The following is a 12,595-nucleotide window of genomic DNA, read 5'->3' as shown; positions in this document are numbered from 1 at the left end:
TTGCTATGAAGGACATCAAAACTGCACATTCGCAGTCTAGTAGGATGTTGTACACAGCCTTAAGTGCCAAATAATGCACTTTTTTGTACTGCTGGACATTGTTACATTGTAACTGGATTTTTGTATACTGTGTTTTTATAATATTGTATTTAGAGTCTCCCTTTTACTTCAATTTCATAGTGTTGTAACCTTGGGATTATTTTTGACTAGCTATATTGAAAGCAAATCTTCAGGTATATATTGTTCAAGCCAAAACAGTCAATGCTTTACTAGAATAAGTAGTTACATTAAATGTTGCCTTCCAAAGCATATATTTTAAAATAACAAATAAGTAAAGAAATTTCACTTACTGGGGGACCAGGTAGACCAACATCACCTTTAGGTCCTGGAAGTCCTGGACAGCCATCTGTTCCTTGAATACCTTTACTTCCTTTAATACTATAACTAGATGGCCCAGCAGGTCCTGGATTACCAGGAACACCTATATTTAAAGAGTTTTATTATTAAAGGAAATTAGGAATTATGATTCAAATAAGGAATCCTGTACAAACAGACATAAACAAAACTCAGCATATCATTTGACATTCTATTGGGTTATTCAAACATTAGGGTCTATCTTTATTTATGAACTCCCTTTTTGGCAATAGATCCTGAACAACAGCTATCACTATCCTAACAATAGTTGGGGCAATAGAGTCCAATTTCAGTTAAAATCAATAGCAAGGGCTGGAATACAACAGTCCCCATAGTTGACAATGCATCACCTGTCATAGAATTTCTTCTATGATGCAAAATTTCAGTCAGTCCTGAAAATCTTTCTTAGCCAGTTCTTGCTATTGTATAGTATAGTGCAGGGGTAGGGAACCTGCGGCTCTCCAGATGTTCAGGAACTACAATTCCCATCAGCCCCTGCCAGCATGGCCAATTGGCCATGCTGATAGGGGCTGATGGGAATTGTAGTTCCTGAACATCTGGAGAGCCGCAGGTTCCCTACCCCTGGTATAGTGTATAGTATATCCTAAATTACTTCTAGGAAGTTTGCCAAAAGTAGATGGGATTTATTAAAGTGTTGAAATTTTACATTTAAGAGAGCTTGCATGGTCTTCTAACAACACATTTCCTCTTGCCTCTTTGCAAATGATTCATGCTGCAATGTTGTACCAATCAAAACATTCTTTCATACATTTCTATATTCTATTTCAGTACCCAAGAATACAAAAAAGAACACAAAACGTACACATATTGGCAAATTTGTACAACTGCATAATTAAGTCAATTACAGAGTTTGCTGTTTTTAAAAACTTGATTGCCTAAAAACCTGTTAAATCTTATATAAGCTCACAATGGATCTGATTGTAATATTAAATTAAAAAACACCTATAATTTATTCCTACCTGGTTTCCCATCTGGGCCAGTGGGGCCTCTATTTCCTTTTGGGCCACTAATCACTGACCCTAGTTCCCCTGGAAGTCCTGGTTGTCCAGGTAAGCCAGGAGGTCCACTTGGTCCTTGGTCCCCCTTAAGACCTTTAACACCTTGTAGTCCTGGAAAACCAGCCATTCCCATATCTCCTTTGATACCTATGTATATTTAAAAAGCTACATGTTAGCTTTAAAACATTTGAGAAAAATATGACATTAACAGGTAGAGTTCTGTCACAGTAAAATGCATTTTAAGAGCACTTTGAAACAGAAATCTTGAACAAATATTTCTTTCACACAAAAATTCCCATGGCTGTCTTTGGAACACCCATGATTTCCCAAAAGTATCATTTCCCGTCTTTTATAATACCATCTCATGACCACAAGTAGAAAATTCTTAGAAATTATTTGTCATTCAGCTGTGTACATGCCCTAGCATGTCTTATTCTAAGGCAGACTCTTTAAGCTGGCAAGCTCCACAGTTCTGAAAGCTTCCCATTACCTTGGAGCAGGCTCTTTAAACTTAGAAGGTGAAACCTCAAAATAAAATGAATTTCCCCACAGTGCTTGACAAAAAAACAATAATGACCACTTCACCTTTAGGACCAGGTAGGCCTTGAGCACCTGGAGCTCCTCGACCTGGAGACCCTGTAGGATAGGATAATATTTTTATATTGAACAAAAAGTCCTTAATTACTAGTCATAGTTAAAATCAAACATATCTCAGACTGAACCCAATGCAGCAGTAGGGAAGGGGTATTCCCCACCACGGCGTGGGCTCATGCCAATGGGATGCCCACTCTGGTGGGGTGAGGGGCACCTGCACTGGAAGTGAGGGCACCCACACCCCCAGGGAGTACCACATAACTTCACAGAGCCCACACCTGGAAATGTGGGCACCCACAGAATTGTGCATCAGAGAAGGAAGGGGCAACCTGGGGGCGAGCCCACAGTGGAGCCAAATGCAGGCAGCTTCCACTAGGTTTTCAAATGCTGCAGCGGCTGGACCCATCTTGCACAATGATTTTCATGGTGCAAATTCCTTTCCCCTATGGAGTTTCCCAGGGGCAGGAGGATGCCCATACCACTGTGGAACCTGATAGGAAGAGGCCACCATGTTCCCCCATTCCATCTGCACTGGGCTGTCTGTTTTCAAAACAAATTTACACAACTAAAATAATATATAATAAAAGGTCAGTAATGGTACAAACATAAGCAGAGTCACACCCTTCAAAGTCCATTGATGTCAACAGGCTTAGAAGGGTGCAGCTCTGCTTACAATTGCACTGTCCAATAATAAAAAGGTGTAAAAAAATAACGTTTTTTAAAATACTAAAATCATAGCAGGAAAGATTATAATCAAATTTTAAAATCTTGGGTTTGGGGAGTTTGGCTTAGCCTGATGCCTAAAAGACAGTAGAGATGGCGGCAGGTAAATCTCTTTAGAAACGTAATTCCAGGTAGCACTACAGAGAAGTCATTTTCAGACATACCTAAGTGCCCAGTAGGGTTCACAGAGAATGTATTTCAAAGAAGATCTAAATTCCCAGGTAAATTCATATGGGTGAAGGCAGCCTGGTTTTAGACCTTTTACGGCTGTACAGGTCAAAACAAGTACAAAGATCTAACCCCAGAAACATTAAAATGATTTTGGAAAGATAAAATTCCAAACAATACCTGTGCTAGAATAAAATAAGGTCTTTATAGAATGGAAGTTATTCATGGGATAGATACCTTGTGCTCCCTTTTCACCTGGGGAACCTGGAATACCATCATGTCCCAGATTACCCCTCTCACCAACTGGTCCATCATCTCCTGGTAATCCAGATGAACCTGAGGATTGTAAATATTTTAAAAATTGTTTATCTTCAGGTATTTCTGAAAGCACAATAATTGGAAATTGTGCTTATCTGATAAATATGCATGAAGGACACAAACATACCGATGTTAACATTGGTAAAAAGATGCAGCTCACAGAAATTATTAATAAAACACAGATGCAAGTTCACGATTCTGGGTTGGATCCAGTCAAATTTTTTTACTCACAGTTCCATCCTAAAAACACTTTTCCTGGGCAAAAGCCCCACTGAGTTGAATTCAGTATGATTTTGAGTAGACCTGCTTAGGATTGCAATAGCAGTGGCGGAGCTACAAGGGGGAAGGGAGACGCACGTTGCACCGGGTGCATGCCTGGAGGTGCAAAAATCACCCCGCGATCCTGACACCCTTCCCCCCTTGCCCCGCCAGGCCCACCAGCCTGGCCTGTTTTTAGCGGGCAGAAAGCTGTTTTCTGCCGGCTGGAAAAGGTTGGGGGGCGCGGGGGAGGGGCCGCAGGGGGTGGAAAACATGGATTGTGCCCTGGGCGCACTCCTGCCCAGCTATGTTTCTGATAGACAGTGGATGTCTTTTAAAATTGACACAATCTATTCCTTAACATTTACACTTTCTTGCCTCTATATTTTTGATCAGTTGAAGCTTCCAAACAGCCTCGAAAGGCAGCCCAGGATCCAGGTAATCAGAACATGGATGACTACGGCCAAATTAACTGTCTCAAAGAAGGACTACAACAAGTGCAGCAGCCCAAAGTAGTGAAATGTGTTTATAAAAATACATGCTGCAAAGAAGATCGGTACTTCCAGCAACACCCCAGAATTATGAATCTGCTCCTTAAGGAAGAGTGCAACCCAACCAGAATATGTGGACTATAAAAATCTTGATTAACTTCATTATTTTCCAAGAGCACCTCGGTCTTTCCTGGATTAAGTTTCTGTTTATAGGCTCTCACTCAACTAATTACCACTTCGAGATAATGGCTTAGGACATCCAATGCTTCACCTAACAACTGAGAATGAAAAATAGAGCTGGGTGATCCTTTGGACAGTCTCTCTTCATGTAGATGTTAAATAGCACAGGAGACAGAATATAACCCTGTGAAATCCAACCCTGCAGATATGTTAAACTGTTGTCCCCACAACTGTATATTGTTCACCAGATAAGACTGGAACTAATAAGAATATTGTGTTTCTGATTCCCACCTCAACCAGCCAGTATGGAAGCATATCATGATTGATGGTATCAAACACTGATAAGAGGTTGAAGGGAATCAGCAGGGACGCACATTCTCTATCTCGGGAAAGCTCAGAGCGACCAAGATTAAAGCCAGGTCTGAAATCAGATTGAAATAGGTCCAAAAAATCTGTTTCCTCAAAGAAAGGATGGCGACGTAGGCCAACTACTTATGCTAGAATCTTGCTTGCAAGGGCCTAACAGGTTGTCATGGAGATAATGAAGTAGTTCTTTTACACAAATGTTAAACTGAAGAGTTTATGGCTACGTTTACTGCTGAATAATGCTGTGCAATCGTAATGACAGTTTTCTGTGCGTAAGCCTCAATGAATAAGCTTCAGTACGATTCTAAGGGGCTTTCCACACTGACAGAGTTGTACTGGTTTCTATCTAGGTTCACCTCAGTGTATCCGCACTGCAACTGAGCTCAACGTTGTTTTGTCTCAGTCCCCCCCCCCCTCAGAACTGCGACATCCCTGTCGCAGTTATGAACTGCACCTTTCTGCTGGAACAAGGTCGATACCACTTCGAAGCTTCGAAGTGCGGACGCATCAAAACGACACTTCATCCGTTCAACCAATCAGGAGCCACTTTTGTGGCATGCGCAGAACAGGAGAGTCGTGGCCGGCATGTAACTGTAAACTGTAAACTGTAAAAACTGTAAAAAAAAGAACACTCCCGTTTCCCATGGTAACACAAGCTCCAATCACGATCGAGGAGCAAAAATGGCACCAAGATGATCCCGCCCACTTAGCTTGGTTCCAGGGGGGCAAGTAAGTTGCTGTGCGGACAGCCTGGAATCGCCCCCCACTGAAGGGAACCGAGTCGACCTTAGCTCCCTTCTGTAGTGTGGAAAGCCCCTAACTCAGACTTGCTTAGAACAGCACTGTAAGTTTCACTCTACTCTCTGATAATTCCTTTAGAGGAACAGACCTGTACAATGCGAGACCCACCTGGGCTTGACATGCCTCCTGTTTTCATAGCTTACTGGGACTGCTAATACAAAAAGGTTGTCAAGCACCCAGCAGACACAATCATGGTAGACAGTGCATTTGTCTCAGTGGATCTTAAGTTTCGTAGGTCTGTTCTAAAACATAACTGCACTTTTTGCTTTGTACTTGACAAATCTGAGAGACTTTCCTGGGCCTTGAAAAGATAACAATAGCTTCTCATTCATTATACTCAAACCCTCCAGTTAAAAGGGTACAAAAATGTTAAAATATCGACTTTTTAAAAGAACAAAAAAGCACTGCCAATAGGATAATTAATAAGTTACAGACCTGGAGGACCTCTGACGCCATTTTGTCCTGCTAATCCTTTTCTCCCTTTATCACCCATATCACCTGCACATCCTGGATGCCCTGTGCATAGAGGGAATAAATCATTTGCAGGAGTGTTAAAAGACTCTTTGATTAATGTATCTGTGAATTCTTGGTCACAACTGAAGAAAAGAATAATTTGAACTGAAATGGCATTATTCCTTGAAAATACATTAATTTACATTATACTCATTCACAGTGTGCTGTGTGAATTAATATTAAGGCTGCAATCCTTTCTTTACAGTCTAATTGAATATAGTGGTTCTTATATCTGTGTAAACATTTATGTGTTTTTATTTATTAAAATATTTATTTGCCACTTTTCTTCCTCACTGAGTTTAAGGCAACCTACAAACATAAAATTTAAAATCACTACTCAAACTTAATTGAAAGCAGTCTTAATTAAAACCATCTTCAATTGCCTGCTGTAGATTGAAAGTGATGAAGCCAGGCATACCACCACGGAGAGGTTGTTCCATAGCTGTGGGGCTGCCACTGAAAAGGCCCTCTTTTTTGTACCAACCAAACCAGCTTCTTTGATTGACGGGACAATCAGGAGGGCTACTCCCTGTGATCTTAATTCACAGGCAGGAAGAAGATGAAATAAGATGGTCTTTCAGATATCCCTTAAAACCAGTAGGGATTTAAAAAGCAAATCCAGCACCTTGAACTGGGCTCAGGAATGGATTGATAGCCAGTATGGTTGTTATGATATTGGAGCCACGTGCCTGTGATAGCTAGCCCTGTACAGCATCTAGCTGCAGCATTCTGAACTAGTTGCAGCCTCCAAAGACTCTTCAAGAATAGCCCCAAGTAGAGTGCATTGCAATAGTCCAGAGCAGATGTACCTAAGGCATGGGTCTCCATGACTAGATGTGACTGAACAGAACAGATGCAGTTGTCACACCAACCAAACCTGGGCAAAAGCAACATGGCCACCTGGTTTTCTGAGGTGACTGTTGTGTTAAGCAGTAATACCCAAGCTGCGAATCTGGTAGCATAACCCCATCTAAAACAGGGGAGATCTCAAGTCCTAGGACTGCCTTTCTACTAATCCAGATAATCTCTGTCTTGTCAGGATTACATTTCAGTCTGTTCATCTTCACTTAGCCCATTACTGACTTGAAGCACCAGTTCAGAATGTCAACAGCATTCTTGGAATTTGATGGGATAGAAAGGTATAGGAAGGTAACATCTGCAAATTGGTTACACCGTAGTCCAAATGTCCTGATGACCTCTCCCAGCAGCTTCACATAAATATTAAATAGCATGAGGGAGAAGATGAAACCTTGAGGCACCTCACAGTCAACAGCCAGGGCAAAGCAGGAACCCCCCAGCACCACTCTCTAAAATCAGTACCCCAGACAGGACTCAGACCACTTTAAAACAGTATCCCCCAGTTCCAGTGCCAGGAGGTGGCTCAGTAGGATACTATGGTCAATAGTATAAAAGACAGCTGAGAGATCTAGCAGAACTAGCAGAGTCATACTTCTGTTGTCAAATTCTCAGTAGAGGTCATAAAAGTATAAGAAAAGCTATGTTGGATCAGACCAAGGCCCATCCAGTTCAGCAGTCTGTTCACACTGTGGCCAACCAGGTGCCTCTAAGAAGCCCATAAACAAGATGCTGCAGCAGCATTACCTTGTCTGTGTTCCACAGCACCTAATATAATAGGCATGATCTTCTAATACTGGGTGAATAGGTATGCTTCGCTAGCCAACATTACTAAGGTCATTAGCCAAGGCAACCACAGCTGTCTCTGTTACAAACCTGGCTTGAACACCTGCTCAAACTCCTTGCCCAAGAATGGAAAGCTAAAACTGGCCAGAAATTCTCCAACAAAGTTGTGCTGAGGAAGGGTTTTTTCAGAACAGATCTATCACTGCCTCCTTGAGTATGGGTGGTACAACCTCCACTCTCAAAGAAGAATTTACCACTTCCTTTCATGACTCAGCAAGCCCCATTCTGGCAACTTTTATCAGCCAGGAAGGGCTGGGTCAAGAACACAGGTTATAGGCCTCATTCCTCCAAGGATCTTGTCTACATCCTCAGACTCCACAAGCTGAAAGATATCCATATAAATAGTTCAAGTTGGTGCCAAAAGTATGTGGTCTGAACATACGTTCACACCAATATCTAACCCTGAGTAGATTTGAGCTATTTTGTCTGCAAAGTAAGTAATCAATTGATCATAATGGACCATCATGTGGCCAGAATCTAATTCCCTATGATGTAGACCAAATGAAATATGGACAATTATGTGCAGATGCAACAGTGGCAGAGAAATGTTGCCTTTTTGCTGCCATAGAATAGGTGCTAAATGGGTCTATGCATGTTCAATCAGTCTTGCTCTGATTTTTGGATTACACTGTGAACTGTGCTTCCTGCAGTATGGAAAATTATTGTTTTATTCTATTTTTAATGTGTATCCCACATTTTTCAGCCAATGCAGGAACTTGAGGAAGATATATTAAAATAACATTTATCAAAATAGTCTGAAATGTATTCAAAAATATTCAGGATTGGATTCCAAGGTGTTCTTGTGTTCACAGAGGAATCATCCACTCATGGAAGCTGTCTTTCTGTTAGCAGATTATCTGTGATTGGAAAGATCCCTTTGAATCCAACCAATCTAAAATCATACATAAAACAAAAATATCATGTATTTCGAAGAGTTCTAGCCCATGTTTCCACTAGAATAACATTCAAGGCTGCACTTACAAGTTAATGATTCAAATACATTTATGTAGCTTTACACAGTTACTGTCAGGGTACTTCCATAGATCATTCTTTATCATTAAACATATGCCATACAAGTACTGGAACGATCACTGGGAAAGTCACTGCTAGTTTAAATCGATCAAGCAGGATCAGTGTGGTTCATCAGTCAGAAATAGTGTCCTCTCACAACTAACCCCCCCCCCCAACAGGTAGTACCTCTTCAAGCAAGAAAACTATTTTCTGATTGAATTTTAGTAGAATTCTTCTCTAGACTACAACTCTGTAAAAGCCATCATTTACCTGGAATCCCTGGTAATCCAGAATCCCCTCTGTTCCCAGGAGGTCCAGGTTCTCCAACAAGACCTGGTAGCCCTGGTGATCCACTTTCGCCTTTTCTTCCCTTTTCTCCTGGGGGACCTGAATCGCCCTATGAAGCATTAATTTCAGTAAATAACCAACCTGTGAAGCAGTACACAGTCCCAGCAAAACTACTATTCTCTTTCTATACCTTGGGTCCTGGATTTCCTGGTGTAGCACAAGCTGGTTCTCCTTTGTCCCCTGGAACACCAGCAAGGCCAGGTTGACCGGAGATACCTACAGGTCCAGGCAAACCTGGAGAACCTTGCTCACCTTTAGGACCTGAAATGATAATTTTAGGTTATTTGGAAACTTCCTGAGAAGATCATAACCACCAGAAGAAGTCAAAAGAAGCCAGTGTGGTATAGTCATTTATCAAGTTCCTGCTCTGCCATGCAAGGCTGCTAGTGACTACGGGCCAGTCACACACACTCTGCTTAACCTCACAGGGTTATTGTGGGAATGAAATGGAAAAGGGGATAATGCTGTAAGCACTTTGGTCCCAGTGAAGGATAAAAGTAGGGTATAAATGAAATAAAATGAAGTGAATAAATAATAAAAATAAAATACTAAACAAAGTTTAAAAGCATATAACTTGCAATTTCATTAGGGTTGCCAGCTCTGGGTTGGAAAATACCTGGAAATTTGGGCTAGATTGGGGAGGGTGAGTTTTGGGGAGGGGATGGACCTTATGAGGATACAACGCCATAGAGTCCACCCTCCAAAGCAGTCATTTTCTCAAGGGCAACAAAGGTCTATTGTAATAGTGGGAGGTCTCCATACACAACCTGGAGGCTAGCAACTCTAAACCTGATATACCCTCAACTGGCACCTTCTTGTTGTGGTCTAAATAACTGTAGGTTCCTGAGCAAATATCCTTCTGTTCAGCTAATGGTCCTAATAATGAATAGAGGATTTCTACTCACATTCTTCACAACTCACAGAACATCATAAAAAGGAAAAAGCTCCAAACCTCAAATGTCTAAGATATGACTACAACCTCTGTGATCAGCAGAGGCCAACTTTCTAACCATCCCCTGACCATCCATGATACGGCTGGCCTCTATCCGTGCCAGGGCTTTTACGGCCCTGGCCCTTGCTTGGTGGAACACCCTTCCAGCTGCAGTTAGGGCCCTGCGGAACCTTGGTGAGTTCCGCAGGGCCTGTAAAACTGTGTTATTCCACCGGGCTTTTGGGGAGGCCAGCTGTGGATTGCCTGCCCCTGCCTGATGCTGGGACCATGCTACACCATTTTCCCTCCCGGTTTTAGCTTTTGGTTTGGATGCCATCGATAACAATTAGTATGGGTTTATGATGTTGCTGCTGTGCTGTGTTTTTAAGGGTTTTTAATGTTGTTTTAGGTTTGATATTTATTATGTATTGTTTTTTGTTATTGTTGTACACCGCCCAGAGCCCTTCGGTGGCGAGCGGTCGGTCGGTCGGTCGGTCGGTCGGTCGGTCGGTCGGTCGGTCGGTCGGTCGGTCGGTCTAACTAACTAACTAACTAACTAACTAACTAACTAACTAACTAACTAACTAACTAACTAACTAACTAACTAACTAATTATGCTATGAGGATAGCAGTTCAAAATAATATTATTGTAGCATGGCTTGGGGGAGGTACACACTGAGGCTTGGATTCACCAATAATTTATATTGATGGAAGGGATTTGCATCCATGGAACATGTCTTTGTCACACGCACCCTTCTCACTGCAGCTTCAAAAAAGTGCTCCCTGAAATGCTCCTGGGAGATGTGTGGGAGGCAGGAACAACATGAAAGGAGATTGGCACAAACTATCCCATTTCTACTCATTCTAAATGCTCCACTGAATCCAATGTATTTCAGTCTTGTTAAAATTGTTTACTATATTACATGCTCTTTATCTTCCATAATTTTAAACCAGTATAATAATATTTTCACTTAGGTACAAATTGCTGCCTTTCAGACCTAGGAAACAATGCCATGAATCCAGCATATTTGTTACTCTACTAGCAGGTATTACAGAACTGTCCTCAAGGTGACCATTCAGATACCTGGAACTCCCATGTCCCCTCTGTCTCCTGGGGTTCCTGGCAGTCCTTGTATCCCAGGAATTCCAGAAAGTCCTTTATCACCTTTGGAACCTGAAAATGTAATCAAAATTGACACTGCATGTTTTTGACACACTTTAGGATTAGGTGGGATGCTTACCATGGAATGCTAAAATATCCAAACAAATAAAGGGAATTTATTTCCTAGCATTTGATCATGATTGCTTCTGCATTGGGTATTAATTCATTCTGCTCCCAGGATTGTTACATCTAATGGAATACAGCAAAGTTCAGACTTCTATTCTTCCACAGGTTTGAATTGGAAAATGAAAACACAGTGCATTGATATCTGTTTTAAAATGCCTTTTTCCAATAGCCATCTAAAAACATTTATTTTGTTGTTTATCACCTTGATTATAACATATTATAGAAGTCAGTGGTAGATAGCAATCACACATATATTAAAATGGATACTCCTCACACAAAATAAACATTTCAAAATATTCTATTTTAGCATGAAAACCCCTCTGAAAAGAATCAAATGTGATAAAAAATCTTGTACAAGACCTTTTATAAAATACAGAGATTTAGGTTTTCCAAATATATTTATATAATGGCCACTGTCTTAACTGGCTTTCAGAATAATATAATTATACAAAAACAGAAAGCAGTCTTGTGACTACTCAAAGGCTAACAGATTTATGCTGGTATGTGGTTACATGGACCAGAATCCACTTCATCCAGTGGTGGGATCCAAAAATTTTAGTAACAGGTTCCCCAGCCCCCCCTCAGCAAAGGGGGCAGAAGCATACGTAGGCAAACCTGAGCCCTGGGCAAAACCTGAGTTGGATGCCCCCCCCCATGGGCAGCCACCCCACCAAATTTTTTTTGCACCAGGTCATTTCTAAATCATCATCACATTATAGAAAATGCCCCAACTCACAAATCTGAACACAGCAATGGTGAAACACACAGGTTCTTTCTATGATAAAAGGTACGAAAGGCTGAGAATCAATGAATTGCAGTACCTGAAAGGGATTAACCCAGTTCAGGGAGTTACATTATTAGTCGCAATTGCTATATGGAACCTTCACATTCAAAGACAGTATGCCTCTTGGGGAGGCAAGGGCGTGGAGATGGAAAAGCGGACCCAATTAGTAACCCCCTCTCGGTACACACAAATAATTAGTAACCCACTCTCGGGAACTGGTGAGAACCTGTTGGATCCCACTTCTGACTTCATGAGATGTCTGAAATGCATCCTCAGATCTGACTGTCCTGACTCTCCTTGAATGCCTTCATGAGCACAGCTGAATTTAGTACCTTGACTCTGTCTACAAATGTAGTCACTGAAACCTGACAGCAGTTTTCATGACTGCGATGCTGAAAAAAGCAACCTGCAACAGTGAAAACGGATGCCAGATCATTGTGACTGTACATAGGGTGGGGTCACCCATTTGATTGTCCATCTACATCCATAGTTGGCTCTCTGATCTTATTGGACCGATACAACAGTCATGTGAAAAGGAAATGAGACAGCAGAAAAAGGGTCAACAGAGTTTATTCCACATTGTCCCAGTGTGTTGTTAAATACAATCAGCGTATTGTTACCATTACTCTAAATATTACTGTTCAGCCTTGTGGTTATTTTTAAAACGGTATTTTATGAAATTTATTA

At 41.3% G+C, this 12,595-nt stretch overlaps 1 protein-coding gene across 1 annotated transcript in view; it reads right to left on the bottom strand.

Moving 5' to 3' along the window:
* LOC125438371 (collagen alpha-3(IV) chain-like) overlaps positions 1–12,595 on the bottom strand; it is a 69,995-nt gene that overhangs the window by 19,117 nt on the left and 38,283 nt on the right. The window contains exons 34-41 of the mRNA XM_048506799.1: positions 10,921–11,010; positions 9,036–9,166; positions 8,828–8,954; positions 5,768–5,848; positions 3,156–3,254; positions 2,019–2,069; positions 1,395–1,580; positions 351–481 (exon numbers count right to left, since the gene is read on the bottom strand). Coding sequence (XP_048362756.1) covers positions 351–481; positions 1,395–1,580; positions 2,019–2,069; positions 3,156–3,254; positions 5,768–5,848; positions 8,828–8,954; positions 9,036–9,166; positions 10,921–11,010 — 896 coding nt within the window. The remainder of the gene's footprint in view (positions 1–350; positions 482–1,394; positions 1,581–2,018; positions 2,070–3,155; positions 3,255–5,767; positions 5,849–8,827; positions 8,955–9,035; positions 9,167–10,920; positions 11,011–12,595) is intronic.

The sequence above is a fragment of the Sphaerodactylus townsendi genome, linkage group LG08 (genome assembly GCF_021028975.2).
Source record: "Sphaerodactylus townsendi isolate TG3544 linkage group LG08, MPM_Stown_v2.3, whole genome shotgun sequence".
Classification (NCBI taxonomy): domain Eukaryota; kingdom Metazoa; phylum Chordata; class Lepidosauria; order Squamata; family Sphaerodactylidae; genus Sphaerodactylus; species Sphaerodactylus townsendi.
This window is presented reverse-complemented; position numbering and strand designations above follow the sequence as displayed.